This window comes from Melopsittacus undulatus, chromosome 14 (assembly GCF_012275295.1).
Source record: "Melopsittacus undulatus isolate bMelUnd1 chromosome 14, bMelUnd1.mat.Z, whole genome shotgun sequence".
Classification (NCBI taxonomy): Eukaryota; Metazoa; Chordata; class Aves; order Psittaciformes; family Psittaculidae; genus Melopsittacus; species Melopsittacus undulatus.
The window spans coordinates 530,245-551,478 of record NC_047540.1 but is presented as its reverse complement, the minus strand read 5'-3'; the positions used below and the strand labels follow the sequence as shown (position 1 = coordinate 551,478).

Here is a 21,234-nt window from a genome sequence, read left to right as displayed (position 1 = left end):
GGCGGGAGGACCTGTGTGGACAAGTACTTAAGCTGTCAAGAAACCCAATTTGCGTGCAAGCATGAATAGGGTTGTGAAGCAGCAACTTTAAAGCTCCTGGGGAAAGGGGATACGAATTGCAGCCTAGCTCAAGTTGCCCAGTAATGCTGGGGAAAGAGCTGAACTTCATCCCCATCCAGCATTCACCTCATTTATCTGTTTCCCAACTGCCCTGTTACTTTCTTGTTGGCCTTTCCTCCCTGGTACTGGTGTCTTCCGCCTGGTTTCGGCTCTCCATCAAAAAAGATATGTGTGGGATGTGGGGACTCAGTGTCGCTGTCCCAGAGGGAAGTTCACCTGCAACTTGTTTCCTGTGGAGGCTCATGGAAACTGCTGGGTTTTGCTTGCTCCCCGAGTGCTGGTGGCTGTTCCAGCAAGTGTCTGGAGTTGAGCGAGCAGCTTAGCAGAGGGCTCTGCTGGAGGTGAGCGCTGCTTTGCCTTTTGGAGAAGGCAACCTGAAGAAAGAGCCTCCAAAAGAGCTTCTTAGCTTGAGGCTGCTCAGCATGGTCCAGAACCCTTTGCTGAGCTGAGAGCAGAGGTGGGTGAGCTGCCATCTCCTAGCGTGAGCGGCAGATGTAGTCACCAAGAGACTGTATTTACTGGAGATGAGTGTGGGATCTTCCTTCGTTAATCTTTCTCCCAGCAGCTGAAGCTCTCTCTGCTCTGTCTTGCATCTGCAGTTCTCAGCCGTTGATCGGGACCAGAGGTCGTTCCAGCCTTTCCCATCCGAGGTGGTGTTTGAGAACTACATTCCCCACCAGTTCTACATAGCGTCGCTAGCTCTGAGGAACAAAGACAGGGTAAGTGCTGGGCTGTGGAGGTTGAGCACTGGGCTGGAGGAGGAGAGCAGTGGAATTCACATGGTGTGCAGCAGAGCAAGTTCCCTGCTGCAGTGCAGCGCATGCAGAATAAAATGTCTCACCAGCGTTATTCTGCAAGATGGGGAAATGTTCCCATGCTGGGGATTCTGGTTTTGGCCGTGCACTGGTTGGTATCTACCCAAAGGAGCTCTTTGAGCCAGCATGCTTCCCCTTGAAAGCCTGGACTGATGGGATTGTCGAGGGCTGTGCAGTTCTTGCCTGCTGTCATGCTTTTACCTCGAGTGTGCAACGTGTCCTGGTGGCTCTTTGGTCAGTCTTGGTTTCTGGCAGGCCATGTTTTCCTCTCTCAGCCTGTTCAGCCACCTGTGTGCAAGTGCCTGTCAAAGCACAGGGAAGAGCAGTGGAAAGAGGCTAGCTTAGCAGGAGCAGTTAAAGGGGATTCAAGTCCAGCCTTGTGTGTTCCGTGCGTGTACCTTCAGAGTTAAAAGTGTTTGGGAAGGTGGTAAGGAGGCTGTCACGTGGCCTGTCCTGGTCCCTTCTCAAGTTTCCCCAAGTGACAAAATCATAGTTGTGTGTCTTTCGTGCAGGTTCCTCGTCTGCTGAACGTCATCCTGGGAACTCTCCTTACTTTGAGTTGATCAGCCCGAGTGATGAGGACTATAAGGTAGCCCCGGGCACGTCTTCAACCTACCGCATCCTTTTCCGACCTGATGAGAACAAGGTGAGAGTGGAAGTCCCGAGAGATGATGCCTTGAGGGGAGGTGAACCTGCAGGGCTGGATTCCAAAGCAGGCATCTGGTGTGGGTTTGAAGAAGTGTCCTGGGTTCAGTGGGGTTGCACTGGATCTAGACCTGGGGGAGACTCTTGCTGGTGCTGAAGGTTGTGCTCCCATAGGCTGGAGGCTCTTGCCTCTTTCAGGCTCTTTTGTCCTTCAGTGGTGGAATATTTAATGGAATGTCTGTTGGCTTGAGGGCTGAGAGTCTGCTGCCTGTGCATGGCCTTTTACTCATCTTGTGTTTGCTGCTTAAATGTAGTTGATAGGTCTGTCCTATCCTCAAGCAGCATGCCTCTAGAAAACTACAGAGGATCTGCCCCATGGTCCCTGGCTTGCCCCATGCTTGTGAAATAATCTGTAATGAAAGGCCATGAAGGTAAAAAGTGCGAGTACATTATCGGAATGCTACTGTGAGAGTCACAGAAACCAGCAGCAGTTCTTCTGGCACAGGCATGGTGCTAAAGGCACTGTGCTGAGCTTGTTTCTTTCCCTGCAGGATTATTTTGAGGAGCTTATCATCATCACAGAGAGGGAGAAGTTCTTTGTGCCTATCCGAGCCATAGGTGCCCGAGCCAGCCTGGACTTCCCTGAGGCAGCTGAACTTCTACTTGAGTGTCCAGTCAGGTTCAGCACCCAGAAGACTCTGCTGGTGCGCAACGTGGGGAAGCGGGAGGCTTGCTACAGCATCACCACTCTGAGGTAAAGGAGCTCATCTCTTGTGCAAAACGCTGTTGTCGTGCTCATGGAGTTGTAAACAGTGAGAAAAAGGAGGCAAGAGCATCTGAGGTGCTGGACATGGGCAGGACACTGTGGGGTTTGCCATTGCTTACGGTGTTTTGAGAAAGCTCTGCAAGCAAGTTTTACAGTGCAGTGGATGTCTCCAAGGCAGCATCTTGCAGATCTGATGCTGTTGGATTGGAAGAGCCAAGGTAGGAAGGCAGCTGGAGTGCTGCAGAAGGTGGTTTGTGGCAGAGGACAGCTCGAGGGGCTCAGGTCACGGAGCCCAAAGGCAGCATCAAGAAATGGGCAAGCAATGAGCTGGAGAGAGGCACTGAGGAGTTGATCAGCAGCTGTGTCTATATTAGCAAGCAGAGATCATAGATGAAGCAATTGCTCTGGAGGCCCTGGCAATAAGAGTGTGTGGTCCAGGGCCTTTGTTTTCCCATGGGCTTGGTCTGGTGCCCTGGACCAAATATGCCTAAGCAAATGAGCTCTGAAGTGGAGAGGAGCAGGTGGTGGCTTCAGAAGTGGACTACCAGAAAGCTAAGGAGGAGCAGGTGAAAGATGCTCCAAGTGCCTGGTGCATTTGCAAAGGGTTGGGGGCCTTTTCTCCTGGAGCTGTCTCTCTCCCACATTTCCTGGAGAGGGCTCAAGTAGCTGAGTAGCTGGTTTGCACCCTTGTGTCACAAATAACCTTCTGAAATGGTTCCATACCACTAGGAACCAAGTACACCCGGTCTCTGGAGGCCACAAGTTCACGGTAGTCTGGTGGTCCCGTCATCAAATGCCTGAGGTGAACTGTGTTGCAGACAGCCTGTCCTGTTCCTGTTGGTCTCAGAAGCCAGTCACTGGTTTCCAGTTTGCTGCACTGGAGAGGGGAATGTGTTTGTGACACTGCATCCGCAAGGCAGGCGGTTCAGTTGGCTGGGAGTTGAGAGTTGCTCGGTCCCAGAGGTCTCAGCGCAGGAGCTGAGGTTAAGAACGCACCAAAGACCTGCTGCGTCTCAGTTGGTGCACCTGAGCTGCTTCAGTTTCTTCTCCAGATTCAGAAGACTTTCAACTTGTCTCCTGTGAAACACGAGGGTCTGAGAGGAGCTTCTGCCAAAGGCTGGCAAGGCTGTTTAAGCAGGCTGCTAGGGTGCCTCTTTAAGCAGGCTGCTGCTTTTCCCTGTGGAGCTCCATGGGCAGGAACTTGTAAATCACTGTACAGTTTCCTTCTGGGATTTCCAGGCCTAGTTGTCACCACCACAATAAGTACCCAGTGAAGTCTAGCATCTATTTGCAATGCACTTGCCAACTACTCTATTGGGTGACAGAGCATGTGTTGAGAGCTCCTTGACAAGGGTTTTAAGAGTTCCGAACTTCAGCAATGAACTATTTCAGTCCTGATTTGCAATAAAGAAATGGGAAGCATTACAAAAGTTTAAGTGAGCTACACAAAAACCGTAGAATTGTGAGTAACTGGATGGCAGAGGTGAAGAGCTGAGAACTGTGTGCAGAGGATGGGGGGCTGAGGTCATGTTATACCACGGGATCCTCTGCAGGGTTCTTCTGCATGGGATTCTTCAGCAGGGAGAGTCACCCGCTCTGTTTCTGATCCTGGATGCTCTGTTTTCTTGTACCGCCTGTGGTTTGCTTGCTCCTTGCTTGCACAAGAGAGCTGAAGTGAACTAGACTGCAAAGTTAACGGAGGACCCAGATCTCTCTCTTTGTGTTGCAGCCCTTTCTCTGTGGATCCCTCCATTGGGACTCTTGGCGTTGGAGAAGCGATGCAAGTCACGGTGGAATTTCACCCACCAAAGACCGGTGTTTATACAAGTCCCATGATTGTTCACTATGACACAGGTAAGTGCTTGGTGCACCCTCGGTGTGTCCTTCCAAAGAGAGCAGTGTCTGCCATCATCGTCTGATGGCTTCATTGTCCTGTTGAATCCCTTCTGCAAGACTCCTTCACGCTGGGTAGAGCAAAGCTTCCATGCTGGCTGCCAGATATTGCTGTGCTGGAATATTTTCAGCCTGTAACAAGGCAGCAGATCTTCCTAAGCACAGTGCACAGGGGGCGATGGGGAATATTCTGGGTGCTCCGTTGGGGAAGAAGGCATAGCAAGGAGCCTGGTTTGAAAAGGAGATGGCTTTTTAATTTGCAAGAGAGCTGTCTGAAGAGCCTGCAACTTGTCCCATAGAGCTCTCCTGACTGGTCATTGCTTTTCATCCGATGTTTGTGTTACAGTTCCTGGCAAGGCCTTTGAGGTAGAGACCCTCTCTTGTGATGTGATTGTATGGGTACAGTGAGTGCTCTGCCGAGAGCTGGGCCACGCTGAGGTCTTGTGACTGTGAGGAGCAGTAAGTGTGGCAGCAGTAGCCATTAGGGTGCTCTGAGCATTGCTGTAGCCTGGGAGTGATTCTGTAGAAACCCCCTAGTGAGCAGCAGTTATTTAATGGTGAGGTTTAGGAAGAAGCTGCTGCTAGGGCTGGAGTCAGTAATGTGAGGGTGTAATAATGGTCTGAAGGTGGGTGGGTGAACAGGACCTTGGAGAAACCCTTGGGAATGGCTGTGCTGCTGTGCGTGTTGCTCCGATGCTGGAAGTCTCCAGCTTTCCAGCGGACACTTACCCTAGTGAAGGGACTCACTTCTCCAGTGGTGAAGTGGTAACAGCAGCACATTTGACAAGGGAGAATGTGCTGGCAGTGGTGAGGCACTTGGCTGTGAGAGCAGCAAGGAGCAAAAGAAGGAGTTAGCAGATGAATCCGAGGGCCCCATAGCACCCTGTTGAGTGCAGAGCTCAGCACAGAAGCTGCTCTGTACTTGCCATTGTTCTTTCTGCCCTTGTCCATTTCATTTCAAATGCTCCCGCTTGGTTTCTGAGATGAGAGCTATGGCCAATATTTGAGGAGGCAGGAGATGAGGATGACACGAGAGTGGGGGCATCTCCTGCCTGCAGGAGAGCCTGGGCAAGCATGACTGAGGTGGGCTCCTCAGCGTCACTGAGTGACTTGGGTGTAGAATTCCCTATGACCTGAGTGGGATGGCAGCCCAAAGGGCACCTGGGCACATCTGCAAAGTCTCACTGTAAATGCTGTCACCTTGGGGATAAATCTCCACGAACACCCCCCAAAATAAGGTGCCTAAGGTGGTGCCAGGACATCCTCATGCCATCTCATGTGCAGCTGTCAGGATACGATAAATGTCCTGATGTGGGGAACTGCTGATGCAGCTCAGAACTGCAGCTCTTTCTCCTGTTGCCTGCAGATTGCCCCGTTCCTTGTACTTCCATCAGCAAGTGAGATGAGCCAAGACTTTGCCTTTGTTCCAGGTGAAGATGTTCACAAAAGCCTCTGTGGAGCAGCTGTAAATGCCGACATCAGGCTTGACAAGAGCTCCTTGACAGTTGAGAAGACTTCCCTCACGCTGTCAAAGCAAAGTTCCCTGGTCATCCACAACCAGAGTGGCATCACGGCCCACTTCCAGTGGAAGCGTTTTGTTGATGAGGAAGAGGAGGAGCGGCAGAAGCTGAGGTTTGTTTGAGAGATTCCTCCAGCAAGATAGATGCCCCAGGGGAAAACTAACACACAGCCTCAGAGGGCTCTTGGGGCTTTTGAAGGGATAAGGGCAGACAGAGCCATGCACAGCGTGGAGCTTAACCCTTGCCATTCCAGTCCCACCCGTGCTACAGCTGAGGATGATGTTTTGGGGAGAGAAGGTTGATTACAATCACTGGCTTGCCTCAGAGGGCAAATTCATGTTTGGGAGCCACAAACTATTGAGTTCAGAGCTGCGTGCACTGTGGAGGGTCCATGAGGCTGAGGCAGGTGTCAGCACTCGGTACCTGGGACTGCACTGAGCAGTAGCACTGAAGAGCTGCAGGTGGCACAACTCTTATGATACTCAAGCAGTTTGTTCTTTGCTAAGGTGTCAGGCTCCTTTTCCAGCCACACGCAGGATACAGTGCTCGGTTGGCCCAGAAGGTGGAGGCTGTCCTGCTGTAGGCTGGGGAATTGCCTTCCAGTGTCCTGGTTTCTGGCCCAAGGAGGTGTTTCTGGCCTTGCTCCTCAGCTGGGCAGATGTGGAGGGGGAGGGCTGTGCAGGGAAGGGAGGGCAGCCAGGACTTGGAAGTGCTTTTGGGCTTCAGCAACCTGTGTCATCCTGGTGGTGAGAGATGGGGCAGGTTCTTCCAAGGGTGCCTCTGGTGAAGCTTTGAAATTGCCATTTCAGGGCAGCAGAGAAACACTGACAGCCTGGGGGGATGAACTGGAAATGAGACTTAAAAGCTTCTGTGACTCGGGGAATCCTTGTGCAACTTTTCAGGCGCCCAGTTAAGGAGCAGCCACTGTGCAGCACTGCTCCCCTCTCATCTCCCGCTTGTGATCTCTAACCCCTAGAATGATTTCTGCTGCAACCAGCAATAAAGGCAGAGGTTAACTGCATTGCAGCTCTGCAGAGGAGGCCAAAATGAGGGAAAAGATGAGGTGGTTCAAGTCTCAGCGTAGGGTTTGCATTCAGAGATGCTGACTTCTTTCCTGGGTGATGCTGGGCAAAGTCCCTTCCTCTCTTGGCACCTCTGTTTTCATGCACAGAAACACATTTGTGTCACTGAAGTGGTGGGATGCAAACCCATTGGTTTTGCTTTGGAAGTGCACCAGGATCCTCTGGCGCAAGGCAGTGCAGATACTGTCTTCTCATCCCTGTGGGTGCAAAAGGGAAGGGGAAAAGTGTGCTGCTGGTAACGTGCAGCTGAAACCTGGTTGCTTCTCCCCTCCCAGTGCAGGAGGCTTTTTTCTTGAGGGCTGCCAGCTTTAAGAAACCTCTGATGAGCTTGTCAGTGAGGAGTAAACTCGCTGCTGTGCTGGAATAATGGGATCCATGGGGAGCCTGTGTCTCAGGGTCAGCCCCGTGCTGAGCTGCTGCTCTTCCTCACCAAATGCTTTGCTGCTCGTGCACGGACACGACAGGCTCTGCAAATCTGCTGCTTCTTCAATGATCTCCTTGGTTCGTCTCTCCCATGGCACAGGCTGCAGAGGCAGGAAGAGGACAAGCTGGTTGATGTTCCTAAGGAGCACGGGGTGGTCCCCCCTCTCAGAGAACACCCTTCCCTTCCCGTCTGCACCTCCCAGAGCCAGGGGACAGAGGTGCAGGGAGACTCCACGCCTTTCTGCAGTGATATTTTCACCATTGTGCCCATGGTAAGTGATGGCTGAGAACCTCCCTTCCTGCTCCTTGTCCTTCTCCTCTCTGAATGAGGTCCCTTGGCAGATCCCACGTCAGCTGCTCCATGTGCCAAGAGAGGAGACATCAGGTTTCTGGTGAGGCTGGGGGCGCTTGTTGCAGAAAGCATTTCTGAGCAGCAGCAAGAGCCGACCCCAGGCTGGGCTCTGCTGCAAGGCCTGTGACTCAAGGGCACTTCATGAGTGTCCTCACAGTGTTCAGAGGTATCAGTTATTCTCTGTAAGGACACATTTCCACGTAGCGCATGGGGGTGAAGAAAGGCCACTGGTGCACTGTTAGTTCACATCCTGACCTGCAGAATGAAATGATCTCCTGTGGAAAGGAGTCCAAATTGAGCCCAAGTTTAATTGGGGGGACAGCAATCCATTCCTAAAACCTGGATGTATACCACATCTGAGTGTCCCTTCCAGTGCCGTCTGTGAGCCTGGACACGAGGCTGGCAGGTTTAAACAAGCTTTTTGAGTTCTACTGCAGATAGGTAGAGAAAACTGCTCACTTTCCTGGTGATGCAAGCAAAACCCCCATGTCCTTTAATCAGCCAGAGCCGTTGCTGTGGGTATTCACATGGTCTGAGCTGAAGAATGGCTGCTGTCTGAGCAGTGCAACATCCCTTCTCATCTTGGAGTGAAGCCTGGAATAATCCCAACCTCTTCTTTCTTTTCCAGTGGGTGAAACTAGTTTATGTTTTGATTTTGTTTTTGAGGAAGGGGCTGCTGTTCTCTTCTTGCTTGCTCCTGCAGCGCATGTAAGGCTGAGAGCCACCAGTGCCAGCACAAGTGCGGTCTCACAGCACTGTAGCTGGCAGCAGCATGATGTGAGCAAGAGACTGTGTCAGAGCAGCAGGGATATTGGGGAGAGTGGGAGCTGCTGAGCTGAGCCTTCAGAGCATCCTGTGGTGTGTGAGAGCTGGTTCTGGAGTGTGCCCCAGGGCTCCTGCTTCATTCCAGTTGCTGTGTCTCCACAATGAGCTTAAGCTGCTCTTGAGCTCCTGAGGTGCATTAAGGGGAGGTCTGGAATTGTGGCTGAGTCCTGTCCACATCAAGATGCAATGATGCAGAGACGTGAAGTGTAGCTTGGCCCCAAGCTGTGAGTGGAAACCTTTCCTAAATGGCCGTGTTCCTGTTAGACGGTTTGCTGTAGGGCTGAATCAAAGCAGGCTCCTACAGGAGTCTCTCCCCTGCTGTCTTGTGCAGTGTTATCAGTCTCTTGATTTCCATGAATTCCATTCTTTATGGAACAATCCTTTTCCCATGGAGAGTCTTGCTCTTGAGCCTGTTAAGTGTTGGGTCAGTTCTCTTGGGATGGAGGCTATGAATGCAAGGCTCCAGTGGGGGTGCTGTATCAGGATTGTTCCTGAGAGCTGTGCTGATCCCTAGAAAAGGAGAGGCATTAGTGCTAGCCCATAAGCTTCTTCCTCAGGTGCCTTAGAGAAGTCTAATCTGGCAGTGCCTTGGGACCCAGCAGCACCTTGGATGTATGGAGATGTGTCCCTTGTGATGATCGTGGTGCCTCACTGGATGGCTTTGTGGTGCTTGGTGGCCAGCAAGGCATCATCCCTGGCAAGAGGGTGTGTGCTGCACCCTCCTCTGATTAGCTTGTAAAGGAAGCAATGGCACGTGCCCAAAGCTCTAAGCTCCCTCCTGCACTAGTTAAAGAGTGTGTACAGAATGATGGCAGCAGTCAGTGTGGTCTCGGTATGGAGCAAATCATGCCCCCAGGGCCTTGGGCACTCGCAGTAACCCTGCTGGGCTCTCCTTTGCACTCCTCACTGTTTGAGATGCACCTTTGCAGTGTTCTCCAGGTTCTTGCTGAAGCTGTACTTTTTGGTGCAGTGGCAGCTCAGCGTTGTGATGTTGAGTTTGGGCTATCTGGGGCCGGGATCAACTGCAGAGTCAGACAGATGCCTTGAGGCCCTGAGCCAGCTCCAGCTGCCCTGGCTAGAGGAATGGGGATGCAGGAATGGGAGGAGGCCGGGGCAGCAAGGGCTTTGTGTCATGGGCAGTGTCTCCTGTCCCACATGGGACTTTGTGCAGGTTTTGAGAAGAATCCAAGTGACTTTACTCTTTCAGACTTTTGCAGTTACTGGCGGTTGGTGTTTGAAAGGGTTCTTCTCTGCCTGTCCTTGCCCGTGTTCTCCTGACTCAGAGCAGGTTGTGCATCAGGGAACTACTTGCAGCTGCAGGCCAATAACTTCCCATGTTGTAGCTCTTTAATTTTTGTGGGGCTGTCCTCTAAGCTGTCAGTCCTGTGTCAGTGGCAGAACCGTAGCTAGTAAATATTGATGCTGCAGGAGTGCTGGAGGCTCCAGTCAGTTCAAGGCTCTTCTGGACAAAATCCTGAGAATAGCCAAGAGCAGAGGGGAATCAGAGCCTGGCTGTGCTGATAGAAAAAGGACTCTGTTCTTTTTATCTGCTTCCGTCAACTCAATATTGAATTCCTGTAGAGCGTTACTACAGTTGCCAGAGGTGTAGCTACTTACGTCAAGTGTATTTGTAATGCTAGGGGCTGAAGGGCTGTACAAGGTGCCTTTGCTTAAGGCAGTTGGAGGAATTGAGAGCCTATAGAAACCAGGGGTGCCTGCTGAAATGTGTGACAAGGCTTCCTGGGCCTGAGCACCAGTGCCAGGATCCTGTGGGAGAGCAGCAGAGAGAGAAGACCCTGAGGAAGCAGCAGACAGTTGCAGAAACTGGTAGCGTGGCCCAGACTTAAATCCCTGAGCCAGAGCTCAGTCTCTTCTGAGGGTAACAAAAGCCCCTTCCGGGTGCCAGTAAAGGTGAGGGACTTTGGAAGGTGTTTCTGCAGCTGCTTCCAAGCTCTACTCTAAATTCTGTTGACAGGTGTTGCTTGCTCCTTGCTCTTTGCTGATGCTCTAAATAAAGGCTTACAGGGCTGTAGTGGCAACAAGAATGTGCTGTTTGAAGATAAATGGTTTGCTGTCACTTCTGTTTCAGGAGGGAGATATCTTGCCAAATTCTTCACTTGAAATCAATGTGATCTTTAAGCCCAAAGAAGCCAGAGTCTACCAAGAGGCAGCCTACTGTGACATCTCAGGTACAGCTCCTTCCTCCTGCTCCTGTTCCCACAGAGGAGGTACAAACACTCTTCCAGCCCACTGGGATCTCGTGTAGCTCTGGAGGGCTCAAGAGGACAGTGCTGGCACATGCTGCTGTCCCTGCGGTTCCCGGTGGTCTCCTGTCCGAGGCCAGGGCTCAGGATGCCTGGCTCTGGCTTCCTGACCCCAGAAGAGACAAAGCAGTGAAGGAATAAGCTTTCCTGGCACGGGTTTGCCAGCATTTGCAACACACACAGCTTTAATGAAGGAGCACCAGGAGCCTGTAGACCATTTACCTCCAAGATGAGTCTTGGTTGTGTGGCTCTCTCCTCCTCCTGGTGCTGCTCGCCTTGTGTGCAGAGTAGAATGGGATGGCAGTGAGATCTCGTCCAAAATTTGAGCCAGGATTCAGGCTTCAGTGGCTGAGAGCAGCTTTCAGACTGAAGATCTTGTGCTCTGTCATCACTAGCAAATCTAAGGGAAAGAAGCCACCCTGGAGTTTGGCTGTAAGCCTTGAGGTCTCGGTTGCCTTTGCACCAAGGGATGTGTACGTTAGCAGTACATGTCTGGCTTATGTGATCTGCTCAATGAGAGGGCTAGTTTTCCAGGGCTGGAGGGATGAGACAAGGGGTGATGGGTTTGAGCTTAAACAGGGGAGATTTAGTTTAGATATCCAGAAGGAATTGTTTGCTGTGAGAGTGGAGAGGCACTGGAACAGGCTGCCCAAGGAAGTTGCTCCGTCCCTGGCAATGTTCAAGTTCAGGCTGGATGGGACTTGGAGCAGCCTGGTCTAGTGGAAGGTGTCCCTGTCCATGGCAGGGGGCTGGAAGTGGATGATCTTGAGGTCCTTTCCAACACAAACCATTCTGTGGTTCTCTGAGACACCATCCCAGGGGGTTGGTTAGAAATGAGAAACCAGCCCCAAGGCTGATCTCCTGAGGGACGAGATGGGTCCCGTATCTTCTCCTGGAGCATCTGGAGGTGGTTCCATGCAGGCCAGGGACCGGCAGCAGCACTGAGACAACCTGGAAAGTGCTGGGTAGCAGAAGGAATTGCGCTCACAGAGATTTCCCTCCACAGGCTGTGAGACCAGGCTGCCCCTGTGCATCAGCGGGGAAGGCGTCGGGCCCCAGGTGGAACTCAGCTGCGACCAGCTGAGCATCGGGAAGGTGTTTGTTGGCTCAAGCCACAGCTACGGGGTGAGCAGGACGGGTGGCAGGGCATTGGGGTGGATCCGGATGGCTCGTGGGCAGCAGTGAGCCTGGTGGAGGTGTGGGATGGGTCTGAATCAAGTTGGTGGTGCTGAGCAGGTCCTTGCCACTGCAGGTCAAGTGGAGTGCTCTGTGTCAGGGGAATAAGGCCAGAGTGGCTCTGTTTGTGTGAAGTTATCCCTGCTTTGCATGAAAAAAGCCCTGAGGCAGAACTTGTCCTGTTGTATTTGGCAGCAGCGCTCAGCATCTTCTGCCTTTTACAGATGTTAATTGCTAAAGTGGAAAAGAAGTGAGCCTTCAGTAAGTAAAGAGGATTCTTCATGTATTTCCATGTTGCTTTCTTGCTGCTGCTGCAGGTGCTCCTGCTCAACAGAGGAGTTCCTGAGGCTCCCTTCAGCGTGGTGTATCCGGAGAGAGGTCTGGACTCCTGCTATGAGGTGGCTCTGCGTGGGGAGGCCTCAGGCATCAGCTACCTCCTGGACACCACCGAGATCGACTGCGGGCTGCAGGTACCGCACGCTGCTCTTGTCAGAGCTCCTTGTCTCCAGCCATGACCGGTGGGCTGCTGCCCCCCCGGGTCGAGGGCTCTCCCCCCTTCCCAGCTGCTCTGCTGGCTCTGTGGCTTGGAAGTCCAGCGTTTGGGTGATAGCTCCAAGCTGGTGTTTAATGGCCATCTCCAGCCCAGCCCAAAGCTGGGAATCCCTCCTCTTGGAGGGAACTAACGCTGCCTCCTGGGGCAGGCAGGATCCCAGTGGTGATCTCCAGAGGGATGTGTCCCTCAGATGTCCATCCGCTGATGGGCTCCTAAAGCCAGAGGTGCAAGGAGGTGCTCTCTTTTAATGCTCCTGATTCATCGGCCAAGGAGGCAGCTGACTTGGGCTTCCAGTCACTGTAGCTGGATAGAATGTCCCAGAATAACCCTCACTGTACTTCTTTCCAGTTACAACCCCACAGCTGTTTCCAGCTGTTGGCCGTGTGTGCGTTGCCCTGTTTGTCTCCCTTTTGGCTTGTATTTTGCCCACAAATACTTGTGTGCAGGTGCCTTTTCTCCTGAAATGCCTCAGTGTCTCCTCCTGTGTTTCAGCTCGCTGTTGGGTGACACCTTCAAGTGCAGAGGGCTTGTGTCCCCTACTTGGTTTCTTCCTGATCTTTCCATGGTTGTAATTGCACCTCTGCCACAAATGCCTGTCCCTGTGTAGGGCTCAGAGGTACCCTGCAGTCGCGGGTTGCCCGGGTTAACCCAGAGAGCCCAGTGCCCATCTCTCCTGTGCACTCCCTGCTTCTGGGCTGTGTTCCTTTGCTTTCAACCCAATGGAAGAGGAATGAAATTGTGAGCAGCAGACGTGTGCCTGTAACTTGCTGCTCTTCTGTCCTCTCCTCAGGTGTTTAACAAAGTCTTGGAAGCAGCAGTGACTCTGCAGAACAGTGGGAAGCTGGGATTTGCCTTTGTGGTGCTGAGCCCCGGCACAGGCACTGCAGCCAGCCCTCTGCCTGGCGTGCCCCTGGTCGTGCCCAGCATGGTGAGTAGCACAAGGGCTTCACCCGGCCTGTGTCAGGCTGCCCAGGAGAGAGTTTTGGGGGAAAATAGGGGGAATGAGCACACAACCCCCATCCAAAACCAGGCAGGAGAGATGGGGCTGTGAGCGATTGCTGCAGAGGCAGAGGAGGTGCATCGAGCATGATCCTAATGGAGCCCCTGACTGGCCTTGGCCGCCACTGGCTCTGCTATCCTACAGCAACCACCAGTGGGAGGCACGATGGTTGCGGGAGGTCTTTGGAGCTGAGTGCTGAGCTCTCTGGTTGTGCCATCACTGGAGCATCACTCCATCCCAGTTGTCATCCTGCCTGGGTGTCTTAGAGCTGGAGCAGTGTTCCTGCCTTGGTGCCCTTTTGCAATGGGAAGAGGAAGCAAAGGGCCAAGTGGCTTCCACCTTCCTCAGTGCTTGTCCGCCTGAGGGATGACACGCTGATGTCCTCTCCTGCAAGCTGCTGCCAGGAGCTGCTGGCCCTGCTGGAAGCGCAGGCTCTTCGGTGCTCTTCCAGAGCAGCTGGTGAAAGAGCTTTGGTTTGTTGTGCCTGGCTCTGGCTAGCAGAGGGTAAGCCCTGTCAGCAGAAGAGCTGTGCTCATGCTGAGCAGAGGGCAGCCTTGCGAGGCCTCTGAAGGACATACTGCATCTTGGTGTAGGAGACTCAGGCGTTTGGGTACAAGAAAGCTGGAGGTGGTGATGTCTGATGTTTCCTTATGTATGAGAAGCTGTCTTGTGTCCTCAGCGTGTCTGTCGTGTGAGCCATCCCTCCACTGAGTCCTCTTTGGTACACTACCTCCCTCCCTCTTTTGTGCCCCGCAGGGTTACATTGAACCTGGCAAGCAGCAAGTGCTGAAAGTCTATTACCTGCCAGGAGTGCCTGGAGTCTTCTGCAGGGCTTTCCAGATCCAAGTGGGTCACCTGGAGCCAGAAAAAGTCTGCCTGAAAGGAGAAGGGACCTTTCCCAGGATCCACTTGGACCTGCCCAGGAACATCAAAGGTGAGCACTGCCTGTCTGCTCGCCAGGAAGGTCACCTGGCTTTCTCCCATGCCATATGCCCATAGGGCAGCTCACAGGCACCTCCGCCAGGCCTGGAGGTTTCAGGGCTGTCAGGCAAACTCAGCCCTCTGGTTGCTTCCTTGGTCTCTGGCAGACGAGCCCGTGTGGCTTTGCCGCAGGAACCATCCTGCACAGCTTGCCAGCGTATGGCAGAGGTCTGGGAAGATGAGGGCTGGGCAGAAAAGCACAGGGAAGCTGCAAGAGAGGCTGGAAGGGATTTTGACAGGGTTGGGTTTGCATCACGTTGTGGGGCTGAGATGCTCCTGTGTGGTGAGAAAGACGGCTGGGGGTGAGAAGCAGCAGGATCGCCTTTCCCTCCATTGCTGGAGCAGTTTGTGTCTGCGTGTTGGGGAAATGGGGCTTCCCGTCTTCCATGGGATTTGTGCTGCCCCACTGCTATTGGTGGTGTTCTGTGCTTTCAGGCAACGCCAAATATGAGAAGATCCTCCAAAAGGCCCAAGAAAAGCTGGACAAAGGCAGCCAGAGAGACGAGGCCATTGCTCTGGGGGAGGCTGTGGCAGCCGAGCCCCGCATGGATGACTCGGGCACCATGGTGAGTAGAGCTGCTGCCCTGTCCCACGCGTGCCAACCTCCTGCGTGTCACTGGAGCCCCTGCGCCCCACGGCCCTGTGCCCAGGGCTCTGCTGGCACTGGGTGCCTCCCTGCACAGCCCTGGCCATGGACTGTGTCAGCTCAGCGTGCCCCATGGGCTGCCCACCTCTGGGAGTTGTCCCTCCTGGAGATGCACCAGCTCCTGACTACCCCAGGGAGATGCTAAGGGCTGTGCTCAAGCAGTTGGGTTTATGGTGCTCTGAAGGACATTCAGGTCGGTGCTGGGGGTTTTGCTGCTCACCGGCCAAGCCCTGCCAGCTTTACAGAGTGTAAAGCAGCAGCCTGAATGCACCCTGAGGCTGTGCTGTGTTCTGGATCTCCGAGAGGCCCCAGCTCTCTCATGGTTCCCTTTCCAGGAGAGCTTTTGTCCAAGCTGCTTTGGCACTAACTGGGGGCAGGGACATACTTGGAGCTTTGGAAGGTTTCTGGCTTGTCTGTCCATGTGTCCAGATCAGCTTTGATAACTGGGCAGGGAGAGACACTGGAGTTCATTTCTTTGGAGCTATGATCCTGCCTGAGAGAGCAGGAAGTGTCCCAGACACTGAGCAGTGAGACAGAATGACTCCATCGCCTCTCTCAACAAGAGCAGGGTGGGATCCTCCACCTGAGACAAGCTTGTGCCTTGGGAAGGAGCTTTGCTAAGCAGCCCCTGTCTTTACTTTCCTCAGTGGGATGCTCAGCTGCAGATGCAGATGGAGGAGATGCTGATGGAGGAACATGCCGTGGAGCAGCAGAAAGCTCTCAGCTCCCGTCCCCCAGAGGACACTGCCTTTCACCAGCGTGTACATCGGAGGCTTCTCAAGTTAGTAGGGAGTCCTGTAGCCTGTGTGCAGGGGCCCCGAGGGTAACAGCCAGCAGTGCAGGCCTGCTCCTGAGAGCTCCTTGTGTCTCAGAGCTGGGAACAGCTGCGGACTTCAGAAGGGGCCTGATGCTGAGAGCTATGATGTGCTCCCTGTGGGCAGCTCGGTGTCCTCGCTTGCACAGTGCTCCCCTGAGCTCTGGAGGTGCTCCCCTCCCCACAGTTGGTGGGTTCTGTTCTCAGAGCTGAGGGGTGCAGACGAGCAAGCCCTTGCAGACAGCACAGGCACCACCCCTGCTGACCAGCTCTGAAAGGGGCATCTCAAAGCTGGCATCTTTGTGCCAAGAAACAGACCCCACTATGCAGGAAGAGCAGGGAATGGTCCAGATCCCTTATGCACTTTTCCAAGTGGGATTGCCTGCCAAAGGCCTCTGCAAGGAAATGCTATGACAAGGTCCTGAAGCAGTTTCAGGCTTGGGCTGGACACCAGCTTAGCAGTTTGATTGAGACCAGTGGAGATGCAGTGGACTTCTCTGCAATGGCTTTTTGCAGCATAGGAACTGTGTCCAGTACCCACTTTAAAGTCACTCGAAGACCCCATTGGTGGCTGATAAATCCTAGGCCCTGCACTCCCCATGACTTAGCCAAGTGTTATTACTGGGTGCTCAGGCCTTGGGTTTCCTGGGCTTGGCTTGAGCTTTCAGAGCAGTGAATACAGAATTATCCACTCCATTTGCTTCTCCAGCCCACACCATGCTGGGGTTTACAGAGTGTCCTTACTCCTCCTTTCAGAGCTGAGCTGCCCGAATACATCCTGGACCTTGGCTATGTCGTTCCCGGTGACATCCACACACACATGGTGAAGATCACCAACACCGGGCACTTCCCTGCATCTTTCCGTGTCGATGGATATGTCCTGTATAACACAGGTAACCCATGGTGGAGAGGCTTCACAGGGGCTTGAAGGAGCTATCTCTGACACATCAGCTGAAGCCATTGGACACGGGGAGATTTGAGTACTTCCTTGGACAGCTTTTTCCTCCTTAGTACCCCCGTGCTGGGTGCCCTGTTCAAGAGCCTGACTTCTGGTGAGCAGTGCCCAGAGACCTGCTCTGCCTGTGGCTGCCCTAAAATCTGATAGCAGGGGCCAGAAGGGCTGATCCCCTTGATCGCCTCTCAGCATCTTCTGCTCTTGGCTCCCGTGAGCATCATCCCAGTTTCTTTGTGCACTCTGAGGGTTTATGTTGCAAACAGATGGACCCTCTGTGGTTCGGAAGTGCTTTGTTTAGAGTTCATAGTGCCAGAGCACTTCTGCTCAGCCTTTACTGACCGGCCTGTGGGATCCTCTGCTCTATGGAAACAGGCTTCCCAAAGAGGCCTTGAGGTAAGGCTGCAGCTCCACCACATGGTGACTGCTGTCTCTGCGGGGTGGCCAGTCGTCTCTTCTAAGCCGCTGTCAGGGAACACCCCAGCATTTGGTATCTTAGGTGGCAGTTCTCCTTTGGAGAGGTCTATGCATCCTTCCCTGAGATGCCTGATGAAGGAATTGCTGGAGTTCCTCAAGCAATGTGATTTCTTTTTACTATGTAACCCCTGGATTCTGGCTGTGAAAGTCCTTTTGCTTTGGGCAGTGCCAAAGGGAGAAGAGCAGCTTCTCTGGAGATGCAAAGGGGTCTTTCCCAGAGCTGCCAGCCAGGACACCCCTGTGGCCTTACCGTGCTTCTGAGCCATTTCCTGTTGCTTGCGTATCTCAGCTGCTTTATTTTGCTGTGTTCAGGCTTCAGCGTGTGCCTGGAGCGTGTGAAGCGTCTGCCCTCCTGTGAGAGCAAGACATTTGAAGTGTGCTTCGACCCACAAAGTGCCAACGTGCCCCTGGGAAAAGTGGATGTGCTCCTGCCCATCAAGGTATTCCAGCTTCTGGGGCAGGCAGCAGGTTGGGCACAGCAGCAAGTATCGGGTGGGCTCTCAACCGGATGCTCTGTCCTTCTCTAGGTCAGAGGAGGCCCCAAATTCCAGGTCCGCCTCCGTGCAATGGTGGCTGAGCCGTCCCTCTGCGTGTCCAGGGACAGGCTGGAGTTCTCTGCTGTCCAGTGTGGGCAGTGCCAGGAAGAAACCATCCAGCTCCACAACACGTTCCAGGTCCCCTGTAAATGGTCCATCAGCATGACTGATCCTGTTGAGGAGGTAAAGCACAGACAACGTGTAACACACAACTTCTCGGTTGGGTTCTCTTTGCCACTCTTGCCTTTTGTGCCCCTCTGGCTGCCTGAGCACTTGGGCTGCAGCTCGCTTGAGGAAGCTTTTGAGGGTACAGAGCAAGGCTGGTTCACCTGGGCCTGTTCACTAGCTGATGCTTCACTTCTCTGCCGTCTTCACCCATTCCTCCTTCTCTGAGGACACTGCCTCCCCATCTGCCTGCCCTGCCAGCATGTTTGCCCTCCAGTTCTAGGCAGTGGTGGCCACGTCTGGGTGGGATGAAGGTGCTTCCTGCACCGTGCCAGCATCTCGGAGCACTGCAGGAACCGAGGGTCTGTCCTCACAGACCAAGGAGACCTCACGCCACTGGTTTGTGTGCGCAGGTGGACAAACATCTGCCAGGGAGCGAGCACCAGAAGCTGCTGGAGGAGATGAAGTCTGTGCCCTGTGGCTTTGAGGTGCTGCCCTCAGCTGGAAGCCTCGCTCCAGGACAGCAGTGCCACGTCCAAGTCCGTTTTTCACCCATGGAAGAGGTGAGATTGGTGGGTGTCACGCCAGGAGGTCTGGCAGGGCAGTGTGGTAAGGGGAGGCCAGCCCAGGGAGCGGGGGATGAGCTCTGCCTCCACGTGGAGCTTCCTGTGCCTCAGTTTCCCCTGCACGTTCCCACGCAGTTCGGGAGTCAGCTTAAATGATGGAGCATTCCCAAAGGCAGTTTGCATGTGGCCACCGTGACTTGGAAACTGGTAGCGTGTGACAGGATGGACACAAGTGCTTCCATGCCTGGGGACAGTCCCAGGGATCTCAATTGCTCGTGGAGATTTCAGCGTCTCGTGTCTGGCTTTGACCAGAGGCAAGCACTGAGCAGAGAAGATGATCCTTATTTGTGTCCAGTGAGAGCTCAGGTGCCTCTTGCACTCAGCTGATGTTTGCCTGGTGCTGCAGTGCCAGGACTGTGTCTGAGGAATCAGACCTTTCTCATGAGCGTTGCGCTCCCCCATGCCCAGGTGAAAACCTCTGATAGCCCATTTTAGATCCACCTGGGAGCCAACTGTCCAGTTATGCTCTACAGCAGGACTCGCTGCAGTTCCTGAGAGCCATGCAGATGCTGTAGCCCCTGCTCTAAGTAAATACCTGTTTTGGGTTGAGCTTGGAGGTGCTGACAAGACCCCTGACCCTGGGTGATAGTTGACTTGGAGGTGCTGTCAGCTGGGGCTTCACGGAGGAGCTTTCTGTGCTGCTTCTTTGCAGAAGTGCTACCGGGGCGAGCTGCAGATCCAGATTTGCCAGAGCAGCCAACGCCTGCAGGTGCCGGTCTTGGGACGTGGTCTGGAGCCACGGCTGGAGTCCATCCCCGCAGAGCTGGAGCTGGGACCGCTGCTGCCCCAGAGCCATGGGGAAGAGGGGACAGTGGTGGTGAAGAAGCCCTGTGAGGTTTACTCAGTGCAGTTTGAGCAGCAGCACCTTGCTGAGGAGCAGGTGAGGGGGAAGGTCTGTGCACACTCCTGTAGATTCCCAGCACTCCAGCATGGCCAGGCTTGTGCAGGGAGACGGGGGCAGTGCGCAGGGCAAATCCTGGTGGCCTTCCAGGGTTAGCCAGCTCTGCTGGCAGGCTGCAGAGGGACTTGGATAATCCCTGCCCCTGGGGGGAAGGAATGTGGGAGGGGATGGCTTGGCTGGGGAGCCTGCTCACATGGTGAAGGTCAAGAAACTCATCCTGTCTATGGTTTCTCTTCCCTCTGTGCACAGCCCCTACGGACACCAAAAGATGACAACAGCCCCAACAGCTTGTTGCTGCCTCCGTGTGCCCCGGGAGAGAAGCTGACTGATGAGGCCCAAGGAAGGGGCATAAAAATGAAGGTGAGATGAAATCTAAAGGCTAAAACTCCAGGTGGCAACCGGCATGGTTTTCTCATTTCCTCCTCTCTTCCCCAGCCTCCTATGGTTTGGGTTTCTGCCACTAGAGTGGCAGAAAGCCTTTTCTCCTTCTTTCCTTTGGCTTGATATCAATCCCTACCGCCTCAGGTTGACGTTGTGGATCCACCAGGAAAGGTGGTGAAGCTGGGAAACGTCTGCATTGGACAGACGGTGAAGAAGATGGTCACCGTAGCCAACAAGAGTGCAGCCCCTCTCACCTTTAAGCTGAGGGTCACGTCCACTGTGCCAGAGTTGCAGGAAGCTGGGGTAAGGCCCGTTCCTTCTCTGCAGAGCACTTTGGTGTGCCTGCAGGGAGCGCTGAGCTGCTGTGGGTGGGAGCTAGTAGGTAATGACTCAGGTGTGGGCTGCCCTGGCTGCCTGTGCCTGCCCTGTCCTCCCTGCTGGCACTGCTCTGGCAGCAGATGCCTGCAGTGTGAATGCTTCAGCTGAGCTGGGTGCCAGGACTCCCTGAGAGCCAGAAGTGAGAAGGCAGCACAATTCCTCTAGCCTGTTTTAGACACATCCATCAGGATGCAGCCATGTGTTTTAGATGTGGAAAGGTGAGGGAGGTGAATCTTGAAAGAGGGAGAGTTGCAGCTCTGTTGGAACGTATGTGAAAGCTTTAGAAGACAGAGTTGACCTCGCCGTGACCAGGTGGACACATGGTAGAAAACACCTTTGGTATTCCCTAGGAATGCCTAGGAGGGAATGAGTGGGACTGGGGCAGTGCTGGTGGGGACAGAAGAGGAATTGGAAGCCTCTTCCCTGAGTGTGGTGAGGGAGGCTCCACAGCTCGCTTGCCAGATGAAATAGTCTCCACTCGTTTCTTCGGGTAGGTTCTGTGCTTGAAGCCCAGCAAGGATCTAAAGCTGAAGGGCAGAGGAGACACCTGCAAAGTGGAGGTGACCTTCTCCCCGAAGCGCCGCATGCAGCCGTTCAGCGGGGAAGTGCTGCTGGAGTGCCGCGGGCTGGTGCACTCCCTCTGTGTGGTGCGGGGCTCCTGCCAGGGCAGCCTCGTGAGCCTGGACCAGGACCAGCTCAGCTTTGGAGCCGTGGTGCAGCAGAGCTACACGAGCCGGCGCGTCGTCATGCGGAACGCGGGCGACACGAGAGTCAGGTAAAGCAGTAGGTCCTGCCCAGCCTGAAGCCTTATTGCCAGGTGGCTCAGGGTCAGGCCTGAGATGTGGTGGGAAAGCCCACGAGAGACTTGGAGCCTCACACTGAGGCTTACACTGCCTTCACAGCTCCCCGTGGCTAATCCTTCTTTCCTGTCCTTGTGCTTTCC

The 21,234-nt window shown here is 53.9% G+C and overlaps 2 protein-coding genes across 2 annotated transcripts; both read left to right on the top strand.

Moving 5' to 3' along the window:
* Positions 1-644: 644 nt before the first annotated feature.
* On the top strand, positions 645-15,592 carry LOC117437006 (hydrocephalus-inducing protein homolog). Its single transcript, XM_034069394.1, is given in 14 exon segments — positions 645-650; positions 720-839; positions 1,448-1,469; positions 1,472-1,581; positions 2,132-2,334; positions 4,076-4,200; positions 5,670-5,871; positions 7,365-7,536; positions 10,531-10,630; positions 11,712-11,830; positions 12,199-12,351; positions 14,191-14,368; positions 14,851-14,981; positions 15,491-15,592. Coding segments are annotated over 14 exon segments (1,743 nt in total).
* A 2,128-nt stretch (positions 15,593-17,720) lies between these two features.
* Positions 17,721-21,070, top strand: LOC117437005 (hydrocephalus-inducing protein homolog). Its single transcript, XM_034069393.1, has 7 exons — positions 17,721-17,744; positions 17,832-18,023; positions 18,419-18,568; positions 19,284-19,340; positions 19,782-19,892; positions 20,058-20,216; positions 20,786-21,070. The coding sequence occupies exons 2-7, from the start codon at positions 17,871-17,873 to the stop codon at positions 21,068-21,070; spliced, it is 915 nt and encodes a 304-aa protein (XP_033925284.1). The 5' UTR covers positions 17,721-17,744; positions 17,832-17,870.
* Positions 21,071-21,234: the final 164 nt, after the last annotated feature.

Excerpts from the sequence above, each read along its gene's own strand:
- LOC117437005 (XM_034069393.1), top strand. The coding sequence starts at position 17,871 with ATGGTGGCTGAGCCGTCCCTCTGCGTGTCCAGGGACAGGCTGGAGTTC. Across the intron at positions 19,341-19,781 it reads AGAGCAGCCAACGCCTGCAG|CCCCTACGGACACCAAAAGA; the intron begins GTGCCGGTCTTG and ends CTCTGTGCACAG. Across the intron at positions 20,217-20,785 it reads CAGAGTTGCAGGAAGCTGGG|GTTCTGTGCTTGAAGCCCAG; the intron begins GTAAGGCCCGTT and ends TTCTTCGGGTAG.